We start from the raw sequence: 26,618 nt of genomic DNA, 5'->3' as shown, positions 1-26,618 counted from the left end.
ATTTCTCCTTCTCATTCCTCTTCTTCTTCTTCTTCTTCTTCTTTTTCTTCTTCTCCCCCTCCTCCGTCTTCTTCTTATTATTCTTCTTTTTCATCACCTCCTCTTCCCCTACCCCACCCCCTACTCTTTTTCAACATCTTCTTTCCCATTCTTCAAGCATTCTTATTATCTTCCTCTCCTCGCCATCCTCCTCATTCCTCCTTAGCCATCTTCCTCTCTTTCTCCTCCTTTCTCCCTTGCTTTCCCCTCTCTCTCTATCCCCTATCTCCCTTCCAGCCATTAAAGAATCATGTATTGATTGAGGCACCTGATGGTTCTAGCTTTCCTCAATTTTTTCTCTATTTACCTCCAAGGCACTTAATACACACCTTGTAGAACCACAGTCACTTATAGGGTTATAGAGAATGGAGAAAGGACGAAAGATGACAAGAGTTTGGGGAGGTGGAGGGAGAGAGAAAGGAGGAGAGAAAGGGATAGAGCAGAGGAAGAGGGAGGGACAGATGCATAGACCGATAGAGGATGAGAAAGAGAGGGGGTGTAAGATAGAAAGAAGGGGGAGACAGGGGGAGGGGGTGCAAGAGAACACAGGCTGGGGGGACATTGCAAGATAGACAAACAGAAAGAGAGACAAAGAGCAAGAAAAAAACAGAATAAGGGAAGCGTGAAAAGAGTGAGGACAAGGAGCTGGATTAGGCCAAGAATAAAAAAAGAAGTAGAAGGTAGGTATAACTATTGGACTGGAGAACAGTTAAAAGTTAGACAAGAAGTGAAAGATATCAGGAGGAATAACTGATGAAGGAACAAATATGAAAATTTATTGTCAAGAAAAGAGGTTAAAAGGCATTGGTATAATAACACAAATTAACAGAGAAGGGAAGAAAAAATCGCAGCAAGAGTGTTCGTGGCAAATCCCGTCATCGATCCACGCAACAGAGGAACTCGGGTCCTAACTTCCATGGACTCCACAGACAAAAACGTGTTTGAATAATCAAGTGAAACTTCAGATCGTACAACTGATACAATTACACCCAAATATTACAGAATTCTGCTCATAAATTGCCACCAAACCTTCAAAACTGCCATCATAACACTCAGAGCAGTCATGACCATCGACTCCCCATGGAGCCATACAGGGGGGTCTGCGATGTCAAACCCGTCAAGGATATCTTTACGCAAGAGAGGGGATATTCACTGCATCAGGGAAAAATATTCATTACGCCATCGAGGAAACCTAGTTATGTCATATTTATAGGGCAGAGTGAAATATGATTTCATGGATTTACTATTGGGTTGGATGTAACGATAGTATTCTGTTGAAGCTGGGGTTTGATGGGGGCTTATCAGTAAGACATCAATTACTCCAATAACATTCGTTCCAATATTCATACAATGTGACATGACAGGTTTTCTAGCAAAGACATACAGTCGAGTTTTGTTCTTTATACCATACTTCACAGCTACTCCTGTAGCGACCACCTGTCCACAGTGAAAACGTGTCTCTACTGGCCATCAAAGTGTCTCCCATATGAACTTGAATATTTGTTACAGAACCTGTATACAGCAACTTACAAAGTAATCTTCTAAATAGAAGTCTAATGCATTAATAACCAATTTCATCAATAACTTATTTCTTGAAAAAAAACCAATAACTCCTTTTTACCTAGGGTAGGCTGGATAGGCTGTAAGCTGTTCTTCAAGTGCGCCCGGCATAATGTATGATCTCACACAGTAAAAACTGTGGTGTTAACCGGTGTACACAGAGGACCACACCAGTTATTTTACACTGGTGTTAAATTGGCGGTGTTAGTTTTACACCTATAGGTGTTATTAGAACACCTATGGTTGTTACATTTACACTCTTTAGTGTTATGTTCAATCTCTAGGCTGTTATTTTAACACCTCAGGGTGTGGTCCTTTATTAACACCAATTGGTGTCAGTTTTAACACCAGTTTTTTACAGTGCAACAAAGGTTCCAATATTTTATCATGTATATTTTCATAATGGAAATAAGCACAATGAAATGCATCTTCACATTTCCACAGAAAAAAGAATTCCACCTATTCTAAGACATTTGCCATATAAAAAAAGATAGATCATTTCAAATTACCATACACCTCTCATCCAATATGCTGATCACTTCCATAAAATACAAATCTCGACATAAATCAACTTACGAATGGGAACTACAGGTATTAAGGCAGCTTTGACAGAAATCTACATGGGAAATGTACAAGCCTCTTATATTTTTAATACGAGTGTATTTATGCGTGGGTGGGAATGGAGAATTGAGCAGAAATTATAATAAATGGAAATAACATGACGACATGGAGGGTAGAATCTTGGCCTTGTCAAAATTCAACGCTGCAGCCGGGTTCTGATGTGAAATAGAGAAAATCATATTTTAATGTCTTAATTCTACAATCAGATTACAGTCAAGATGCAAAGTGGGACATTCTAGAAGAACTAATACCCCTTTCATAAACCTATCCTCCAATTAGCTGCCTAAGAGTAATGCGGATAATTCAATAAAAATTGCGTTCATAAACTCCGAAAATAATCCGCACTATTTTTACGAGCATCCGTCCTGAAAAACGAGGATACCAGTAATCGTCATGGCAACCGCACACACCCCCTCCGATGCGGTTGCGTTGGAAAAGGGTGACCTTGTGACCGCTCCATGGCAATCATCCGCATTACTTTCGAAATGCGTTCATAAAGTCAAAATCTGGTCCCGATGCTGCTATTATGCGGATAATTGCAGCATCAAAATAATGCGGATAACTCTGGTCCTCCTTCGATTTTACGACCAAATTATGCTGCTATTAGGCACATAATTAGGTTTATGAAAGGGGAATAAGAAGCGTTCAAAAGATACAATAAAATACAAAAAAGAAAGTCAATGCTTTTTATTACAAGAAGAGTATCATCACAAAATAATCCCATGAAAAAAGGGTCACTTTTTATAATACTTTACTACAAGACTTATGCTTCAACTGTGATAGTTTTATGAGATGAACGTGACATAGCAACTAATGTTTGTATACTGGGTGGGAAGTATGAGGTTAATGAAATATATCATCAATATCAACTTCTAATATTTAAAACAGTAAAAAATGTATTGTATTAATGATGTATTTTCAATCAATCTGATTTTTTCTATTAGGATTAAATTTTCAAATCTTCACATAGAGTCACCCTCTACCTAACTAACCCCCTATTAATTTATTAGAAAATCTCTGACATTAACATTGAAAAGAACTTTGATTAAATATCACTCTCTGAAATAATCTCTGAAATTCAAAATCATCCATGATAGATTGTGTTAGTAATGTATTCTTCATCAATTTGATTTTAAATCTATTTAGATTTGAATATTGAATCTACTCATGGTTTCATCCCTAACATAACCCATTTGGATTTATTAAAAATTTTGAGTGACCAGTATCCTTTTCCCTCCAGATGTATTGTATCTCCCCTTTCATCATTTTTTTTTTGATGTTCTATCTGAGCCCGCCCCAATTCTCTCAACTTCCCTGTCATCTCCTTCATTCTGTCTCTCTCTCTCTCTTTCTTTCTCCCTCTGTCTATCTTCCACTTCTTTTCCTGTCTGCCATAGAGTCGGGTTGATCGTGACTGTAAGCGGATATGGAAAGTATGTCAAGCGTATCATCGATTAGGGGACAACAAGGTCTCTGAGATGGCGACCCCACAAGTTTTTCGGACGGCACGGCATCACCAATGCTGCTTAGCTAGACACCTGGAGTATTACGAGATGTAACATTTTCTTCAAAAGGGAGAAAAATGTCTAGATCTATTAAAGGACTAAGTTTTCCTTCTTATATTGCTCATATTTGATTGCACTACTGTATATCCAATATACTTGTGTATATTTCATGCTCAGTGATCTTGTAGTTGCTATTTCACATAGAAGAAATATTTTCAACCGGAAAATATTCATTTCTCCTACAAATTGTGCTAAAATATCCAAAACGTTTTGTTTGTTTAATGTTGAAATGTTTTGTTTTTTTTATAACTGTTTTGATTAAACAGAATTGAAAAACTCAACTTTAAAAAAGCCATATGTCCAATCTACAGATTAATTTTAAAAGCGATTATACGCAGCCACTGAACCAGGAGCAATTCAAGGAAAGTCAATAATGACTATTAGACAATCACACGATTCAATCATTGAAATGAAAATTAAATTGCTGAAATAAGAGCAGGAAAAGGAAATCGCAAATTCATTCGTGCTGATATGATCGTAATTTGATGACAATGCGCTGGGAAATGAATCACATGTTATCCCTAATCGTGACAAGCTATTCAATGATGAGATTATGTTTTATCAAACTTGTCATGATGATAAAACCATAGCTATTATCATGGTTTGTCTTTCCGTTTCAATTTCATCCATCCTCAATCAGTCTGTAGTCTGGATATTACATCATTATTACCTGGGCTTTCAAAGGCAGTTATATTAATTTGCGAAGGGCTTACAGCATGATCCCCTTTCACTTGGGGGATTTAAACCTCACAATACATTATGCGTGATTTTGAGAGGTTCAATTTAAGCTCATTTGATTAACAGAAGCAAGATACATTTCATAGCACAATCGTGGTTAGATTTTATGTTTGATTTGAGAGGATTTGAGGATATTTTCATTTGCCTCCTCTTAATAGGAATATTCAGTCTCAATGGCCTTCCATGCCATGCATGCATGATTCAATAATATGCAAAAAAAAAAAGTTTTAATCGCTAGAGGGTATTCATTTGTCTCGCAATCTACTATGGTCAACAAGGAAATTCGTGATCACTCTCGCAAAAAGTGTTCACTGGCTTTCTAGGAAATTCGTGATCACTCTCGCAAAAAGTGTTCACTAGCTTACAAGTTCACGAGCTTTCGAGTGCTGCTGCAACTCTTTATCAAGTGACGAAAATTGTCCGATATCGTACTCTATTTATACTAATCTCCAAGACTGTACGCACAAACGCGAGAACAATAAAAATGATTGCATCCCTTATTTAGGAACTTTTCCTCGTAATGGAATCAATGGTATTTTGGTTCCATTACATTTGCTCTGGCGACAATAGCTCCGATGGAAGATCCATGCATGAAGCCAAACAAAATCAATCCTCCAAAACCAAATAATCTCTAGTCATTATTTTTACATTATTCTGAACCAAAAACTCTATTACAATCCTAACTCTAACCCTGTGCCCTCTGACATATTAACATCGGAGCAAATGTCGCAGGAGCAGATGACGTGTTACTGGTATTTCATCCCACTCCAATATCACGAGGGAAAAAAGAAATGTCAACATTAATAGGAAATATCTGCAACCTTGATATTAACAACTGATTCAATATTAGACCATGCCTTTTCATGCAGTCATCTCAATCCAAAATGAAAAAAAAAATATTTCCAAAATTATCACACATCAGTCCCACACATTGAAAATTTTGTTGGTGATCTTCAAACTTAGGCATGCACCCAAGATCACATATGCCGAGCATGCTTGCCATGCAGCAGACCCACAACTCACACCTAGGTTTGCTGACAATCACCCGAAAATGAATTCCTGAAAACACAACAAATTCATAAAATCCCTTAATCCCGTAAGAAACTCCTTATATCAATTTAAAAAAACAAGAAAACTTGAAAATAGCCATAGTATGCTAATTCTTCAATGTATAACCATCCATGGAACATGCAATTCAATTCATGATCTTTTGTGAATTTTTTTTCATTTTCTCCAGCAGTAAATATTATATTGTATTACATTGAAATATTATGTTGCATTCATACACCACACATAACTTCGAATGTTCATTAACAAGATCAAGACAATAAATCAGTATGCAGTCCTCTAAATACTACAACAAACATATATACTCTAAAAATATTTTTTTGTAACAAAAGTAATACAGTGGTGGATGGAGGCAGAGGAAGAAGAGATACATGTCCCCTCTATATTTCAGGATCACCCTTTAAAGGTCAAGTCCACCTCAGAAAAATGTTGATTTTAATCAATAGAGAAAAATCAGACAAGCACAATGCTGAAAATTTCATCAAAATCGGATGTAAAATAAGAAAGTTATGAAATTTCAAAGTTTCGCTTATTTTCAACAAAATATTTATATGAACGAGCCAGTCACATCCAAATGAGAGAGTCAATGATGTCACTCACTCACTGTTTCTTTTGTTTTTTATTGTTTGAATTATACAATATTTCATTTTTTACGAATTTGACGATTTAGGACATCCTTGCCTGAAGCACCAAATGTTGAAATAATGGAATTCCACGTGTTCAGGGAGGAATGAAACTTCACTTCACATGACAATGACGAGAAAATAGAAATATGTTATATTTCATTTAATGAAATATAAAAGAAATAGTGAGTGAGTGATGTCATCATCTCTCTCATTTTGATGTAACTGGCTCATTCATTTAACTATTTTGTTGAAAATAAGCGAAACTTTAAAATGCCATAACTTTCTTATTTTACATCCGTTATGCTGGTTGAATTTTTCTCTTTTTATTCAAATCAAGTTATTGTTGGGGTGGACTTGTCCTTTAAACATACAGGAAAATTATCCTCTGTGCCTCCTCTACTTCAAAACAGTTACACTTCGTAATTCTGAAGGCTCTTTATTGAAAAGGTTCGTAATTCCGAAACACGTAAATTGCCTATACTTCGATGTTCGTTAATCCGAATACGTAAAAGGGTTCAATGATCCGAACATTTGTGGCGTTATTCGGAAGGTTCGTAATTCCGAAGGTTCGATAATCCGAAAACGAAATAAGGTTCGATGTTCCGAAGGTTCGTTAGTCCAAAAACAAAATAAGGTCCGTTGTTCCAAAGATTTGTTAGTCCAAAAACGATAAGGTTCGTTAATCAGTACGTTTTCAGACTAACTAACCTTCGGAATTACGAATCTCATATCGTTTTCAGATTAACGAATCTTCAGAATTACGAACCTCACTTCGTTTTCGGACTTACAAACCTGCGGAATTACGAACCTTCGGAATAACGAACCTTCGAAATATCCAAACCTTCGGAATAAGGAAGCTTCGGAATTACAAATGTATGCGCTTTAAAACTGGCAATCTGCAACCCCTCCATTTCAACTCTTGAATCCACAACTGAATGTGCCTTATATGTTTTCTACTTACAATGGTACCGCTGTACCAGCAGAAAAGTACATGGATACCTAAAAAGAACAAAAAACTATATATCACTTCAAATCCATTCAAAGGTCCCCTCTTTTTCAAATTTCTTATTGGGAGAGAAGAACAACATGAATTTCTTGCTTACCTTCATCTAGGTCTTCCTTGTCTTCGAGAGGGCGCTCTGCTCCTTGACGTCCAAACAAGAAAGTCCGCACCTTGCCCAATCCTCCTCGGTTCTTCAAGTCTTTCATCTGTTTAGAATCATCAACCAATATTTCAAAATTAATTCATGATATTGGAAGGAATATACTCAATTTCTGCAAATAATCTATGATATATTATGAAAGAATATTTCAAAATTTGAATGAAATTATCTATAATATTGCATTACCAATAGCATAATTATACTTTCCTTTTCTTTCTTGTTGTCTTATGTATCAAATAAGATTTATGTAACAAATTAAACCTTGCTGTTCATTTAGTCAGCAAACAGTAAAATATGACATAACTATACAGTTTCTTGAAAACATAGCAATTTTCAAAGTATACCAATTTATATTTCAAAACTCTTACTATGTATTAAATCAACTTCAGAAAAACAACTGAATAATAATTCTCAATAAATCCTTTAAAAGTACAGGCTTATCCAAATCATTCACTCCTCTTTAAATTTCTTGAAGAAAGGGAACAAAAAATCATCAAAATATGCTGACAGGTATATATTGAAACTTTGTTATTAAATCAACTTTAAAAAATACTGAATAATAATTTGCGATAAAATCAAATCTTTTAAAAGAATAGGCTTATCCAAAGCATTCACACTTCTTGTAAATATTTTTTTTCTATCATAAATAAACCATGAATAATGCATTTGTATGTCAATATATTATTGATGCATTTTAAATAATTTTTTTTTAATATATACATTGTTATATATTTTCTTTCATATATTTTTGTAACAAGCAAGTTATAATAGTAATAGGAGTTGACAGAATGCAATGATTAGGAAGCCACTCAGTTTTATTCACTAGGCTTGAAAGTATATAAGTTTGAAAAAGCTTGAAATGAAAAGTTGTCAGTGCTTGAAAACAGGCAAAAGCCTGAAGACTTGCATCTCTAAAAGATTAGTTACCATATAAATAAGTTTTTATTTGCCGATTCTACTTACCCATTCAAGGTACGATTGCTGAATATCCCCAAGCAATGATGAAAAATTAATGCCAAGAGGGAGCAGCGAAAAAATGAATGTACACAGGTAGGCAGATGAACCAACCCAAGATGTGCAAGGCCATATGGAGCCAGGAGCAGCCAAAAGGGTAATAGAGCCATGTATTGTAGAGAGCAATATGATGACGTTGGTGATGAAGATGGTATTGATCGGTATGGTATTGGAGATGGAGAAAAAAGATGAAGAAGAAAAAGAAAAGATGGAATAAAGAATTAAATACTGAATCAATAAGGCCTTGGGGCAATTATGTCCCCAAAAGAGGCATGTTATGATATTGGGTTTAAACTGGAGCGCCAAGAAAAGGTATAGAGGTTTTTGAACTGTTGCTTCAATAAATAAGAGATGGACATTAGCATTGCATAGTGATCAAAGCAAATCTCACATGTCAAATTACTGTAATCCAACCATTTCTTTCAATAGCTCCCAAAATTTGGAGGCTAATTCAGAGGAATGTTGCAATTTACGCTAACTAGATATAGATATAATTAAGCATGATTGATTTGATATACATTGAACAACATGGCAAAAAAAAATTGTGTCAGTATCATCCATTTTAAATTTGACGTCATATCATTGATATATCTAAGACAAAAAACATCTGTCCTTAAACAAGTCTTAACTTTTCACTTGAAAATCCACCAAGATAAACAGCAATAGATATAGACAAAACCATATTATCAACAAACAGTTTTCTTTAAGAATAATGGACCAAGAGAGTCTATTCATAATCTCTATGAAGTTTCACCCAAGCTTTATATAAATCCTCTACCTGTGAAGTTACACTGTAAAAATGCTGGTTAAATTTTAGGCACGTTGTTTAAGCCCGTCACTCTAACAACTACTGTTTAAAATCTTAAAAGAACTGTTTTTTAAATTTTTAAACAAGTTGTTTAAATAGTTAAATTTTAAGCACGTTGTTTAAGCCAGTCACTTTAACAACTACTGCGTAAAATCATAAAAGAACTGTTTATTTTTAAACAAGTTGTTTAAAAGTTAAATTCTAAGCACGTTGTTTAAGCCCATCATTCTAACTACTACTGTTTAAAATCTTAAAAGAACTGTTTTTTTTTATATATTGAAACAAGTTGTTTAAAAGGTTTAAACAATTACATAAAAGATTAAACAACTTGTTGTTAGAGTGACAGGCTTATACAATGCGCTATTTTTTTTACTGTGTATGCCCCTGCATTTTCCCCTCTACTTTCATTTCCTCAAGAAACACAAGCAAGAAACATGGCTGAAACATCACAAAGATTCTCTGATCTTATAATACCCAGGCCAAGTCACACCATGCCCAACCTATCAGATCACATTGAGCTGATGACACCTTCCACACAACACTGATTCTACTTATTCAACATATATGATGCTCTGCTATGAATAAGTGAACCCCTCCCCCCCCCCCGAAAAAAAATTAAAATTAAAAACAATAAGCATTAGCAAAAGCAGAACAAATGAGGTGTGCTTGATGCATCGCCTCCAGCCTAAAATGGCATTAAGAGCTTCTGAGAAAAACATCATTTTCCATAAATTAGCACTTCTAACCTGATGTTCTTAAGCCAGTTATGCCTTGCATAACAATCCCTTTTGTTCGAAATTCATTAAGTAATATCTAACACTTTCTTATATTTTCTCCCCATCCTTATTCCATCTCTCTTTCCTTTCCCCTTCCTCCTCCTTGTCTTTTCCTGCAATCCCTCTCTGTATCTTTCTCTCTCTGTCTTTCCTTTTCTCACCTTCTCCCTCCCATTTCTTTCACCTTCACCACATATCTCCCTCCCATTTCTCCCCTCCCCTTTTCTCTTCCCCCTTCCCCTCCCCTCCTCTTCCCCTCCCCTCCAGACCTATCTCCTCCCTCCCCCCTCCTCCTTTTCCCTCCCTGACTCTCACCCCTCTGTCTCTCCCCCTCCCTATCTCCCTTTCCCCTTTCCCTTCTCTCTCTCCCTCCCTCCCCTCATCTTCCCATCTCCCTTTCCCCTTTAAAATCATTCCCTTTTATAAAACAAACATTTTTTCCTTTGAATTATTCATGAGCTACACCTGCATCTGATAATCGACCTAGTATAGGTACATGATCTGAGAGAGAGTAGATCTAAGGTGGAAGTTTTGCAGGATTAAGGGGGATTCCGAATGCAAAGCTGAACTCCTTCCCCTAGAGGCAAGACTAAACTAAAATCTTGAACAGAACTTTGCATTTTTCTCCCACATACAGGGATAGAGGATTTGATAATTTCCTATAAAGCATCAAAATAATGAATCTATCTACATCTCGTTTGAAATGGAAAATTACTAGTACATTTATGCTTTGTATATCCTTGCAAGCACATCCACGTAGAATACAATAAGAACATTTAACTGCTTACATTTAGAACATGCGCCTTTGCTAGAGGTTTTCTGATTTAATGGATTTCTTTTCTACTCCAAAAGCACTCTCTTATATCTGGAGCATAAAGCTATCCACACTTAATGCAAAACAATAGCGCAGCTCAAACCTAAACATCATATTTCTCCTGGGAATTTGTATGTCTAGACATAACACAAACATTAGAATTGCATAGGAAAAACAGGGAGAATAGAATATGGATAGAGAGAGAAAATTAAAGGAATAGGTTGGCAAATGAAGCGGAAGGTAAAACAAAAGGAAATTTGACAGATTTGATATGCGAGAAGGGTGGAGGGGAGGGGGAAGGGAGGGAGAAAGAGGGGAAAGAAACTATTTTTTTTCCTTGAAATGCAAACATATTGAAAGAAAGCAATAGGGCAAATGGTTGGAGAAGGAGAAGGAAAAAGTACAGGAACGAGGGGAAGGGGGGGGGGGGGGTAAAATGCCCACCTCATTTCTGCTTAACCCCAACTTTTCCACAATTTTTTTTCTACATGTAGGCCTACCACCAAACTCATTTAACACAGTCAAATACAAGTAGTCGAGAAATGCATCAATAGCAGTATAAGATATGGGGCATCCACTTTCATTCCAACAAAATTTACATGCATATTCAAATTCTCTACTAACATTTAATACTGTAAGTACACTATTTAAGTATTACAACAAATTAAATCTACATTTACTTTATTTGGCAAATACAAATTCCCTCATCCAAAGTATGATGAATTCAAGTTCACACAAGTGTATCTTAGATGTTATTAGCATGATCTTATTTTTCTCTTGATGCTCGCTTTCCCTTTTTTTAATTGCCTAAAGCACTACCAGGCAAATGGGTAAAACATGTAAATTTTAGTCTTGGTTAAAACTAGGATTCTGAGTGGATTGATAGACAATGTGGTCAGGGACAGTTTGACCACAACTGTTTGTGTGCAGAATTCAATATCATGAAGAAGATGATGGGAGAGTTGAGGCCATCTATTCATTTGCATCTTTTATCAGCTCTAAGGGTGTGTTCATACATTTAACTAATATTGAATAAAATAAATTCATAGGTCTGTTTTTGTACACCCGGGTTGAATTCAATCTGTAGTCTGAAGTTGTGGTTCTAACCATGGATAGCCAATTGTGGCGCAAGTCTATAACGGTACAGGTTCAATTTATTACTTCATTTGACACTCAAATAATTTGTTACTGTCTGGAAATAATGAGTGAAATAGTTGTAATCTTTTAGGCATGGAAAGAGAACAGTAAACATGATTATGAAGCATATAGCATGTAATCAAGTTTGTCATGTTTGGCTTCCATTAAGAGTTTCAAAGTGTTGGGGTATGACACAGGCCATAGTAACTGTCTGGTCATACCACATATACGGTAATAATGATGTCCATTTATTTTACATAAGTAGTAAGAAGTTTGATATGTTCACCAACCTGACCTTTTTCTTTAAAAAACGAAACAATTTGGAACCTCATCTGTACGTAATTTTATAAGAGTTTAATACAAAGCTACTTTGATTACTGTGATATAATTTGGGGCAACCTAGGAAAAGTTTTGAGTGATATTTTACAAAGCATTCAAACAGATCGCTCCGTTGTGTATTAGACGTGGATTGGATGTACCCATCCGAACATATATTTCAAGAATTAGACATTAAAAGATTGATAGAAAGAAGAAATGTACGCACCTTATAAACAATGTACAAGATAATGCATGGTATGCTGCCAGACAGTATTCGTAAGCAATTTATTTTAATTGATTGTAACTACATGCTAAGATCATCGTCTCTAAAAATCAAATTACCCTTAGTTAAAAGCAATTATCAGAAAAGAAGTTTACAGTACAGGGGGGCCAGAAGTTGGAACGCACTACCTAATGACGTAAAAGTAACTAGTTTCAACATATTTAGATTGGACGCCAGAGTGATGTAAAGTTGTTTGTTCTGTTTGTTTGTTTTTCTTTGTAATATTGATATTTTAATTGTATATTTTATTTTGTATTATGTTTCTTAATTGTATATACATGTAATGTGATTTTAATATGTACGCACGGACGTTCAGAAGAACAGCCATTGGCTGAAGTTCGTTTACCGTGTTGAAATAAAATAAATAAAATTAAATGAAATGTTTAGTGAGTTTCAAATATACTAGTTAAGATTTAAACAAAGTGAATTATTCAAATTGTTTATATTTTATACTAGTTCTTCCAAACAGCACCTCTCATCAATTTCCCATTTCTTTTCTTTTGATTATACCATTGATATAAAGATAATTTGTTTTTTTACCCACTTTTCATGTACAACTGTGATGTATGTTTTTGTATCGTTTTTTTTTGTGAGTGTATCCTATACCATTGTAAATGTGATTGATATTATGATTATTGTTGTACATACCGATTGTTTAATCAATAAAAAGTTTCAAAGAAAAAAAATTTCCCATTTCTTTATTTCTTTCATTCTTGCTCCTCCTCTCTTAACCCCAAATTTCTTCACAAGTCATTGAACTGTCCATATCACCGGCATCCCCACAAAACAAATTTAATATCCAAGAACTTCATGATAATGAAGCCCCTGCCTCATTCAATTTAAAATAATGAAGTTAACAACTTATCAATGCCCACAGGTTCCCATTTCAAATTTCATTTCATCCCATCAAAATTTTCCCACAATTCCAAGAAAACAACCCAATTAAAGTGTTCTCACTCTGCACAAAGCACGCCCTGAGAACGTGCCATCAACTATCTTGCACTCATCATGATATTCTCCTTTACCCTACGCATCTGAACAAACCCCCTTTTTACATCCTCGGGAGGGAGGGCGAAGAAAAGATCCTAATTGAATCGATACCCGCGTCCCACCCCGGGGGCAGGAATCAGAGCTAGGCGTCGGGTTTGGGATCGGTTGCGCCTTGCCTGACGCAGTCTGAGCTCACCCGGCCCCCAGATAGTGTGACATCTTCATCATCGAATTCCGCAGAGCCATGTCCCACTTGTTCAAGCAAGTGTTTAACATCAGTGATTTAACTGAGGTCAATTATCAATGGTCAGTATTATGCACTTTCATTAGTATACTCCTAATGCACTGTTGCTCTAACTTGCTAGGGCCAAAAAGTGGACCAAATATATGGATTGCTGTTCAATTCAATAACTCTTTAGTGCCCATATTTTGAAAACTAATAATTTGAAGATAGACTTAATATGTGATGCACTTATGTGTAGCTAAAAATATTACAATATCATTTTTTCAGTAATATGATCTCCTTACAGAAAAGCAACATGTAATTAGAAAATAACAAATAGAAAAAAAAAATTATCACTGTTTGCTTCAAATAAAAAAAAAATAAAGATAATCTTGATTTCAAATCATATTTTATTTGGTCAGAGATCTCTGTAACATACAATAAAATATATAAAAACGGATTCCTTGAAATTAATTTCATTTCAAGGAATACAAAGAACTTATAAATACTATCTTTAATGTATTGATATTTTTTTATTTGGTGCTTTCATATATCAAAAACAAGACAGCAAAATTTTGATTTCACATCAAATTTCATTTATTCAAAGATCTCTATAACGAACATTAAACATACTGAAATATACAAAAATTCTTTTCTTGCTACAAACAAAATATTTTGCACTCAAAGGATTTTGAAAAAAGGCAGACAAATGTCTCACATAATTCACCATGAGCATGTCGCATCTATTTGCTAACAGCAGCCAAAGTAGAAATTCAAACACAGACAACTTTCATTGAATTATTCCGATTGTTAAAAAGGTTAATTATATATGTCCTTATTTGATAATCCAAAATGCACATATCAGACTGATGGCAAACATGCAAGGTAATCAATTATCAATCTAGATTAAGTACTGGGTAAATAGGCTACTGAACGCCCCCCTCTCTCTCTCTCTCTTTCTCGCTCTCCTTCAAAATTTATCTATCCATCTCCCTATGTCTGTTTTTAACTTACCACTTTTTCCTCCCTCTCTTTCTCATACATGTATGCACCATCTCTCTCTCTCTTTCTCCTTCTTCACCTCACTCTCTCACTGACTTATCTTCTTCACCGTTCACTGTGCTTATCTTCTGCAACAATAACTTCCCAATTTTCAATTTTAAGTATTTTACCAAATCTTTCTTATATTAATTGCTTTCTCCCGTTTCCCTTACATATTTTTCCACATACTTTATTCTTCTTCATCCTTGTATTCATAATCATTCATGTTCCCCTTTCAATTTGCATTCTTCCACAGACACCCTTTCCTGTCCTCCATATTGCTGCTATTGCTTCAAGCACCTTTGTGCTTATAATAGCTGCCCCCTGTATTTTACCGAACTATATCACATGCTTAGGTATGATTTAATTATCAGTCTTGTTTGTATTATTTACATTGTATCTTTTAAATTGTCATATTTAATTTGTATTCATTCAATTATGTGAACATGTTAATTTATCATTGATTTCTGAATAAAATGCAGAAACTCCTGCAAAAAAAATATATATTCATTCTTCCACATTTCATTTTTTTTAAATTTGTCATATTTTCACATCTAAAGTAGATAACAGGACCCAAAATCATTACTTTCCCCTTTTTTCAATTTCTCTCTCCATCAGTTCTTCTGTTCCCCCAAATTCCATTTCCTTTCCACTCTTCCTACGACCCTTTCCTTTTTATTTCTTCAGCTTTCCCTTTTTTCTCCAATTTCCCCCCTAAGACACAGGAGGTTCATATCTACAGCTGATAACACAGTTTATACAATTTAAAGGACAAGTCCACCCCAACAAAAACTTGATTTGAATAAAAAGAGAAAAATTCAACAAGCATAACACTGAAAATTTCATCAAAATCAGATGTAAAATAAGAAAGTTATGGCATTTTAAAGTTTCGCTTATTTTCAACAAAATAGTTATATGAATGAACCAGTTACATCCAAATGAGAGAGTTGATGACATCACTCACTCACTATTTCTTTTGTATTTTATTATATGAAATATGAAATATTTTTATTTTCTCGTCATTGTCATATGAAATGAAGTTTCATTCCTCCCTGAACACGTGGAATTCCATTATTTTAACATTTTGTGCTTCAGGCAAGGAGGTCCTAATCGTCAAATTCGTAAAAATTGAAATATTGTATGATTCAAACAATAAAAAACAAAAGAAATAGTGAGTGACATCATCGACTCTCTCATTTGGATGTAACTGGCTCGTTCATATAACTATTTTGTTGAAAATAAGCGAAACTTTGAAATGTCATAACTTTCTTATTTTACATCTGATTTTTATGAAATTTTCAGCATTGTGCTTGTCTGATTTTTCTCTATTGATTCAAATCAACATTTTTTTTTAGGTGGACTTGACCTTTAAAGATGTTAACCTACATCTCCACAGCCTCACCCTGATGTAACAACTTTACTAATGTGATTTACATTGTAATTATGATGCATCCATAAACACTTGGAATTAGGTTTTGAAACATGGTGCGTGAGAGTTACCATATTATACATCAATGATCTTGTTCATGTGTGGGTGAGTAAAGGGGAAAATAACCAATTCTGGTTTCTTTCACACACTCTAAATTCCAAGGATTTAAAATAAATCCAGATCGGCTGTGACTAGCCGAATATGAGATCCAGATCTAAACCTTGTTGATTTAAACATAAATCTAAAAGATTTTAATTGAAATCTTTTGAGAATGAAAAGTTAATCCTTAAGATTTAAAATAAATTCAAACTTCAGCTGGTCACTATTCATAGCTGATCTGGATTTTAAATCCTTGGAATTTAAAGTGTATATTTCTTTCATACAGTAAAATGCTCTTTGCCTCTCAAATCTTTCACCTTCCCGACTCTAACCTTCCCCCCCCCCTCACACACAACATTGTCTCCCCTCACCCCCTTTTTTTAACCTTCCCCCCCCCCCATCACACACAACATTGTCTCCCCTCACCCCTTTTTAACCTTCCCCCCCCATCACACACAACATTGTCTCCCCTCACCCCCTTTTTTCTTGGCCACTAGCAAGCTAAAGAAACGAATGAGTTGATCATAGCATGGATATTTTATGATCGATTGCAATTGATCATACAAATCAGGGTCCCGTCTTACAAAGAGTTACGACTTATCCAATCAATCTCAACTATATGGAAATCCATCCATACCATAATTTTTTCTACATGAAATTTGCACAATCTCCCAAGTGAACAAAGAGAATCACACTGAATCTTCAAGAGAACAAGGAATGTAGGATTATACATCATATCTAGAAAAGAGTTTGAACAAATCTGAATTTTAGATGTTGACATTGCTGGCTGTCCATAATTGTGATTGATCAGATCAATCTCTAGGCTTTGTTTTTTAAATCCAGAAAGTTTAAATCTAAATCTGATATTCAGCTGCTCAATATTCAACACCAATCTATATTGATTTTAAATCCTTGGAAGTTAGAATGTAGGGTCCTGCGCAACCTGTTCTCCGTTCAGCTTTGTCTGCTGAACACAGAGCAAGGACACTACAAATACAGGCATAATTTGAAAGCTTCCCACCAAAGAAAGGCATTGAGCTCAAGAGAAAACTTCCAATGTCAATACCAAGGCTGTGCACAATTTTGTAATAATAATAATAATAATAATAATGATAATAAGTATGATAATAATAATAATAATAATGATAATAATAATAACAATAATGATAATAATAATAATGATAATAATTATAATAATAATAATAGTAGTAATAGGCATTTATATAGCGCCATCTATCTAGAAATATTCTATTCCGAGGTGCGTTGTTAATATCATTATTACCCCGGCTTTAGCTCAAGCTGCCTTTCAGCGCTAATGCATGGAAAAGAGGTAATGTGACCAGTAAATACTTGCTGCATATATTTCTAGGTAATCATCTATCTTCCTATCCCTCCATTTAGTTATCAATCCATCCATACGTAGATTAATCTATCCATCCATATTATCCCTCTTAGCATATTCGTCCATCAACTCTTCTACCTTCATTTCTCAAACTATCTCTCAATCCATCCCTCCAACTGTCCCCCCATCTATCTATCCATCCATCCATCCATCCACCCACCCTCCTAGCCATCCATCCAGCTACCCACCCACCTATCTATCTATCCATCTGTCTATCTATCCAACCATCTCTCCAATTATTTTTTACATTTGTGCATCCCCAGCCCAACTATCCATCCATTCATCCAGATATCCCATTCAATTTGCTTCATTATTGCACATTTCAACTGCAAACCCCAAATAGAAGGAATTAATCCACAATATGCTGCACTCAACCCGGGTTAGGTAGATGGGTACCTGGCATTCCACGAAACACAGTGCGTGTAACAGCTGCTCTGCTAAAGCCAGTGTAATTATACTGCATTACTGTAAAGCGCTTAGAGACTTCTGAGAAGTAATAGTTAGTAGGGCTGTATAGGTGAGTACAATAATTTCTCTGTATTTCCATGTGGAATGTTTGTTTAACTGAAGCGTGCCTTTATACAGCAGTTTTGTCAAAACTCAAAAGGCCAACCCTGCACTATAAAATAAATTTACTAAATATATTAAATAAATGAATAATTATAATTGAAATTATCATAAAATACATTGAAAATAGTCACTTTCAACATTGAACCCTATTTGGGCATTCAGCAAATACCAGAAATAACCATGCAATCTCAAGAAAATATAATGAATTTATCATGGAATGAAAGCCAGACTTTTTAATAACATCACATCGGTACAATAACAGATTAACTAGAGAGATAATACCACTCAAACATGAATTACAACATTCCTTTTGAAGAAGTTTATTTCTTTAAGCCCCAGCCAGACTTTTCGTCTGTCAATTACACAATTTCCATCCATCGTGTCTGTTTGCCTATGCTCTTAGGAAAATTTGCCCGGCTGTAGCGAGGGCAAACAAAAGACTCGGTGGTGCGGAAGACATACTCGTGTCATGCGAAGCAAGAGGGGGAGGCGCGGGCAATCTTCATTTTTTTTTATTCCCGACAACAACCGAGGCATGAAGACAGGGGTTTAAGTAGGGTGGAATGAGCAGTTAATGTCGGGTTACCGTGATATGCGCAAACACGGCCGACTGTTGGCACGCAACGGAATGATAAATATGTATCTATGAATGGCTAGTGGTACAAAAGCATGAACAGGTGAGTTATCCATCGGTAATGATGTGACTTTGGGGATGGAAAACCTGTGTTGACAATGAAAGGTATATTATTTGTGCTACATTCAATTTTTTTTTACCTTGAAAGCAGATTGATTATAATGAAACTTTGGGGATAAGAAAACCATCGTTGACGATGAAAGGTACACTGTAAAAACTGCGGTGTTAAAACTGACACCAATTGGTGTTAATAGAGGACCACACCCTGAGGTGTTAAAATTACACCCTAGAGATTAAATATAACACCAAAGAGTGTAAATGTAACAACAAGAAGTGTTGTAATAACACCTATAGGTGTAAAACTAACATCACCAATTTAACACCGGTGTAAAATAAATGGTGTGGTCCTCTATGTACACCGGTTAACACCAGTTTTTGCTGTGTATATTATTTGCACTACGTGAGTATCCATTGGGGGAGGACTTGAATCAGACTGATAACAAGAAGAATGTGCTTTATTTAGATCTGTGCAAATAAAATTTGATTTCACATTCCTATATATGTTTGGCAGCAGAATGTAATATCAAATTAATATTTCATACTTTTTTTCAAACTATATTCAGACATGGATCTTAAATCGCATTCAGTTTTGTATTGCAAGGCCTGATTAGTGAATACTCAAATGGTAAATGTGCAGATGACAATAAGTGCAATTTCACTATGGCTACCAATAAACCACCATGGAAAATGAAAATCAGAGAATATAGATAATAAATCCATTGATAATCAAATCCATTAAAATTAAACAAGGTTAATGCAAAGCTATTGATGATTAAAAACATAAATAACAAACCAAACTTCTGAATTCATCTCATGCAAGCTTTAACTTTCGCAAAACAATCTTTGTAACATAAAGAAAAATAATAGTTATTAAATGATGCTGATTGATGAAGGCAAATAAATGCACCTTTCCTCTAAAAAGAAGGATGAGAAATTATCAAAAGTGACAGGCTTTCAGAATTATTTCGTCAGACGATTCTTCTAAATGCCTGAAGAAATGGTTTGGAATACACTGCCCGCCTGAAGCGAGATATTGAAGTCCAGAGCACAAGATGGACGGCGATGTCATAAAATAAGTGTCTCATTTTTCACTCTCAGACAGAGATTGAACATAAATATTTGGAGAATGTTAACGGATGTGAGGTACGAGTGCAATTGTGCAGGTGCAGCATGTAAATTACATGTCAATTCTCATGATGTGAATGACTCGTAATGTATGAAAAGGGACAAAAAGAAACTATTTTCAATCTAATATAGGATTCTAAAGAATTTATAGTGCATCTTCTAAGGGAAGGGGTCCTACTTAAGTATTTTTAAAGATAATATTCAAATCAAATAAACAGATAAATCAAATTAAATCTCTCTAATTCAAGAATGAAAAAAATACACAAGGAATGAAATAAACTGGTCAATTTTATCCTTACTGAGGGAAAAAAATATTTGTTTGTACTTATCTATGATAAACTAAAAGAGCACATTTTGAAGTGTATAGTCTTTTGCAAATTTCTGATTTACTGGTCTATTATTCTATATCATGATTTTCCAAGTATTGAAATGATGATTAGGTAATTTTTCCATGAAAATAAATTTCAAGGTACATAGCTAAACCACTGAATCTTAAAGCAAGTGCAAATAGTAATCACAGGTACATTTGTTTAAGACAGAAAGATGTAATTGTGAAAACCTGAAATCATGAAATTTGGAGTCTGTTTAGCTTTCAAGTTTTGCACGGGGTGGCTGAAATCACTTTGAAGAGTATGGATTTCTGTATAGAGGTGCAGATTTATATCATACTGAGATTAAAAGTCTATGTGATAAAAATTGCTTCAAGGACTAATATGCATTTGAAGTGCATTTAAGTCAGTAAAAAAAAGAACATAATTAGATGTGATATTTGTGCTATTTTCTGTGAACATTTTTAAGGACTGTATATGAATACAATCCATGTATTTATGTGGGAATTAATTTAAAAAGGTAATGTTTATCAAAGTAAATAAACTTACCACAACTGATTGGTGAGAGTAACACAATCCAATACTTTTAACCATGAGCAGGTTCTATGAATAAATCAAACTGATTATCTTAAAAGTTTTTCATTCTGAAACTGTCATGTGATACAAATCTAACCAATCAAAGAGTGTACAACAAACCATTTACCACATTTTTTTTTCAAACTCAGATCACAAATAACAAAGGAGGGATATGATTAAAATGTAGAAAACTATACATTTTTTTTCTGTAAGTCATTGTAAATCAACATAAATTGTTTCTTCAAAATAATGTAACGCCTGTTTTGTACATCATTTTCTGACCAACGAAAGCTACCAAGACCCAAAATGAAAACAAAAATATTGTAATTGGATAAGACTGTACAGCGCGTCCCAAAAAAAACTATACACTTTTGAAATGGCCGCCAAATAAAAAATCTAGCACTTTGGGGAAAAAGACTCACATATATGGAAAGCCAATGAAGTCAACTTTCAAATGACACCAAAAAGTTGGAAAACTATTAATGCTTGAGCGAGCACTGCCCACTGAAACAAAGGGTATGAAAATTAGGGTGGGCTGGAATTAGCCTTCCAATTCATTTTAGTTGCTGAGAGGCAAATTATTTCGAACTTGCAAAGTTAAGGGTGTTGTGATAAATTAATGATCAACCTTGATCAGTTTTGATAGCTTAAGCAAATTTTTTTAAGTTATTAAATTGAACTTTTATGCATGAGTGAACACAAATTACACTTTTGGAGCAGCATTTCAACTTTATCATTTGGATCTCTTGGGGCAGCATTTCAACTTTATCATTGGGATCTCTGCAATGTGTTCATGGGAGTCGGCCAGTCGGGAGAATAGGGGGTGAGAATCGTGAGATAGGGCTTAAGTGGGAGAAGTAGGTTGATGAAATAAGGGTCAACAGAACATTCAGCCCCTGCTCCCCCACCCTCCCCTCCTGTTGAGAGACGGATGGCTATTCTTATGTACGCGTGAAGTCCAGAGCAGAATGTTGGTTTAATGATTAATTCTGAATTAGGGCATCAACTTTTTCCTATCAATCATTCAATCAACAATTTATCAGTAAATCAACTCATTCAATGTGCAATGTGATCAATAAAACATTCATTTTTTCCAATAAATTATTTCATTAATCATCATAATCATTAAATTTTTTTGGTAATCATTCAAACTGACCATCAGCCACCGGTCACTTGGCAGTTAAGTTTTGAAAAGGCTACAATCCAGGAGATGAGACAGAGTGAGAGAGGGGGAGGAGCTGGAAAATGGAGGTGAAGAGGGGAGGGTACCTATGACTTAATTTGTATAAGGACAGAGGAATGCCCTTTTAATCAAGTCTTAGCATACCTCGCCCTCTTGCTTGTAACAGGTACATGTACCATCATATTACTTTGACTCTCATGAACACACTTCTGATGTCCACAAGATGAATGTGCTGCACTAAAATTACAATTCCTGTTCATTCATGCAGTACATTTCAATTTAGTAATTCATGAAATTTGCCTATTAAAACCAAAACTTATCTCACTCATGAATAGCAGAACACCCTTAGCTTTGTAAGTTCCAAAGGACTAACCTCTCAAAAAACTGTAAGGCTAATTCCTGCCCAGCCTAGCCAAGGTTAGTCTCTCAGGAGGAGAGAAGTGGGGGAGGGGGTAGAGATGGAGGGAGGGGTTGCTAAATGTTCTGTTGACCTTAAGCCCATCAACTTACTTCACCTACCTAAGTCATATTACCCCCTCTTCTCCTGACTGTCATGAACACATTGTTGAGATCCACATGATCCACATGATAAAGCTGCACTAAAAAATGCAATTCATGATCACTCATGCATTAAATTTCAATTTAATAACGTATGAAATTTTCACAAACAACAAACTGATCACATCTGATCTTTAACTCACCAAATAACCTGCAACTTTGCAAGTACACATGTACACATGTACCAAACAAAAAATCTAAAAGAAATTAGAAGGCTAATTCCAGCCCACCCTAATTTGCATACCCTCTGTTTCAGTGGGCAGTGCTCGCTCAAGCATGAATAATTTTCCAACTTTTTGGTGTCATTTCAAAGTTGACTTTATTGGCTTTCCATATCTATAAGTCTTTTCCCCCAAAGTGCTATATTTTTAATTTGGCAGCCATTTCAAAAGTGTATAGTTTTTTTTGGGACGCACTGTATATTGAGCATTAGGAATGAATGACTACTCTTCCTGATAATAAAATTATGATATATTGTATGTTGCACAACTACATATGATATATATATTATGATTGATAATATGAATTTGGAACTGAAAATGTGAAGATATGAAATACAGACTTAACAATGAAGGCATACATACATGTACATTATCTGCATGAGATTATGTTTTCTCTTTATGGACTTCAATGGAAGCCAAGGTTCTGATATGAAAAACACATGGTTTTATGAATGTTGTACCAATTCAGATGATATTACGATTTCATGATTTCTTGTAATGCAAGAGATACTAATACCATTTTTCACATGAAATATGAATGCAATGCTATGTACAAAAACATTTAGCTTTCATGAGAATGACGTCCAGTTTTATACATACAATACATATGATAAACAATGATTTGACCAAAGCAAAGACTTGCTTCAATTCATAAATATTGTTCAACTTCAGATGAAATAATTTCAAGGCAATAGATTAATTTTCAAGCAATCCAATACTAACCTCACAAATTACAGCACCCATTAGCATGTCTCTCTTAAAAAAAAATGAATAAAATATTTGAACAAAATTTTAAATTCTATATCAACAATTTTCCAAAAACAATTTTGAATAAATCCTCCAAATAAATATGACTGTTTTTATAACTGGAAAAAATAAAATCTCAGAAATAAGTGATTCCAAACTTTATGTCACATTCTTCTCTTCCTCAGATTTACTTCTGCTATTTGCTATATATTTTTATAATTTCATCAACATCCCTATTTCATTTTCTTTAACCCTGAACATGATTTCAACTATACGGTATGCCTCAAAGCACGCTTTCAAATTTATATTTAATTTCTGTCTAATTTCAAAATTTCTCCTTTTTTCTCCCTCTCCCACCTTTCCCCTCTCTCCCTCCATTTCCCCGCCCCTTTCCATTCATTTCCCCTCCCTTCCACATTCTCCCTCCCCTCCTCCTACCCTCCTTCCCTTCCCCCTCTCCACCCTCCCTCCCCATCTCCTCTCCTCTCCCCCCTCCCCATCCCTTGCTCCCCTTCCCTTAATCCTTCCCCTCCCTCCCTTTCCCCATTCTCTCCTTCCCCTTCTTCCTTTCCTTTCCATTCACTCCCCTTCCTTTCCAGCCCCCTCCCTCCCCTTCTCCCCCTTCCCCTATCTCCCCTTCTCCCGATTCCCCTCCCCCCACTCTATCCCTTCCCCTTCCTCCCCTTCTCCCCCTCCCTTATCTCCCCTTCTCCCGATTCCCCTCCCCCCACTCTATTCCTTCCCCTTCCTCCCTTTCTCCCCCTTCCCCTATCTCCCCTTCTCCAAATTCCCCCTCCCCACTCTATCCCTTCCTGAATCCCTCCCTTCGTCTCTCCCCTCCACCAATCTCCTGTTTTTGTAATTTCATCATTAAAACTTCCATTTCCGTTCAGGTCTACTTCCAGTTTATTCTCTTTATTTTCCAACATCTAATCCCTTCCTGCCTTTATGTTATATAATATTGTCCTGATTTAGTTCAACCATCTTCCTCTTTTTTTCATGTCGACTAATTCCATTTCAACCTGTCTTTGAAAGACACTTTTTCATTGTAACTCAATATGAAAACTAATTTCCAGTTTGCCTCCCAACAGCGACTTGATGATCCTCCCTGATTCCCTCTCAGTTTCTTTGACAAATCTGTTGTCATCCTGACAGACGGAAATGGCTAAAAAAAACAATTAAGGACTATCAGAACATCACCTTGGCAACAAGTATCTACGCATAACAACATTCAGAGGAAGATAAAAAACAGCTGGCAATGCAGGAGTCACATTATCGGGCCATGATTTTTGCTGTATTTTGAGGGCCTTTGATCAGTCCCAGATTGCTTCCATGAGGAAAAAAGATTCCTTGCATTTCAGGCTAGGAGTCCCGGTCTAAAAATAGAGGTTTTATTCAACAGCTTAACAGGGACATCCAATTGTGGCTTGTGGCGTTACATGTAAACAAAACTCGTTTGGCCAGTTGTTGTCTTAAGAGCGAAGAGTACGGAATAGACTGAATTGATTTCATTACTGAATCGGCAGCTCAATACTTAAAGAGGTTTTAGAAACAGTGTCGCTTTCAGAGAAGCCATTTACCAGTCTGCATGAATTCAGGCAAGCAATCTCATGCAAACCAAAATTAGGGAATATTTTTCCAACTTAAATATCCACAATTGAATCAATCCTAATGCTCAGATTTTGTAGTAGACTGAACAAAAAACTTGAACATGGTAGAAATTTGACTCTGATTGCGAATAAATGACTTTATTACTTTGAAATACTTCTAAAAAAAAACCTCACAATGGATATTCTTAATTTCACAGACATCACTAATCTTATTGCTGCATGTGTACACTCTAAAGGCCTTCTAGTCTGCAGGCACAGACCCTGATTAAAACTTTGATCAACAAGTATGCCTCCACGCAAAGACAAGCTCATACAAAACTTGCTGTTCCCAATTCTGGGCCTTCTGTACACAAGGCATGAGTAGGCTGCACAATCAGACCCTTAACTTGAGTGAAGGGTTTGCACAGCAGACTAAGGCCTTCCAGTCTGTAATCCACCCCTCTTTCAATTCTGTATTGCTTTTCCCTTTCAAAAGTAACACATGTCCATAACAATAATTCTGACATTTTTTCATGACCTACTTTACAGTCCTGTCATAAAAAAACAAATTATGTCCAGAAAAACTTTGATTAATTGCAAACCAGGGTCTTCATGACATAAAATCCCGGAGAACGCTCCTCCTTAGATAATCACCATCAAAATGTCGCTATCAATTTGACTCAGATACCCTGATGCTAACTCTCCCTCTCTCTCAGATTTGAAAATAATTGAAAGAAAAGAAAAAGACTTCTTCACAAGAAACTAGCTCTAAGATTTTTTTGACACAAGAAAAAAAATGAAATTGGAACAATTTTAAGCGGAGAGAGGCGGAAGCTTCTCCTACGTAATGAAATTTGTATTTTCCTTTGCTCTCCAATACTGGCAAACAAAGGCACAGAAATGAGAGCAATGCAAAACTGGAACATTAAGGTCAAACATGCAGCTGAATTTTCCAAGCCTGCCATTTGCAAGCAAGAATCGCTTCAGAAATTCATTCCGCAATCACATTACATTGCTAAAAGAGCCGTTAACTGGTGCTTCGTGACTTGCGCCATGTCACGGGCGATTCTTGGTGATTTCGAGATGGCTACGGTTCTATTCAGAAGTAAATGTATATCCGTGAATGCATTGAAAATCATGATTTCCATAAATAGAGGGAGGAGTATGCATTATGCTTATCAAATTAGACACACAGTCAAAGTCATTTTGAGCCTAGTTCTTAATGCTTTTTATTGTATACAGCATGCATTATGTTACATGACAGTTTGCCATGCCATCACCATTAAGCAGGTCTGCAAACGTGTGCAGATCC

At 35.5% G+C, this 26,618-nt stretch overlaps 1 protein-coding gene across 1 annotated transcript in view; it reads right to left on the bottom strand.

The window, feature by feature from the left end:
- The window catches only part of LOC121427695 (rho guanine nucleotide exchange factor 10-like), a 145,385-nt gene that overhangs the window by 47,477 nt on the left and 71,290 nt on the right, over positions 1-26,618 (bottom strand). The window contains exons 8-9 of the mRNA XM_041624218.1: positions 8,344-8,361; positions 7,321-7,426 (exon numbers count right to left, since the gene is read on the bottom strand). Coding sequence (XP_041480152.1) covers positions 7,321-7,426; positions 8,344-8,361 — 124 coding nt within the window. The remainder of the gene's footprint in view (positions 1-7,320; positions 7,427-8,343; positions 8,362-26,618) is intronic.

The sequence above is a fragment of the Lytechinus variegatus genome, chromosome 14, assembly GCF_018143015.1.
Source record: "Lytechinus variegatus isolate NC3 chromosome 14, Lvar_3.0, whole genome shotgun sequence".
In the NCBI taxonomy this organism is placed as follows: Eukaryota; Metazoa; Echinodermata; class Echinoidea; order Temnopleuroida; family Toxopneustidae; genus Lytechinus; species Lytechinus variegatus.
Note: the sequence above shows the minus strand (reverse complement) of the source record. Positions and strands in the feature narration are given on the sequence as shown.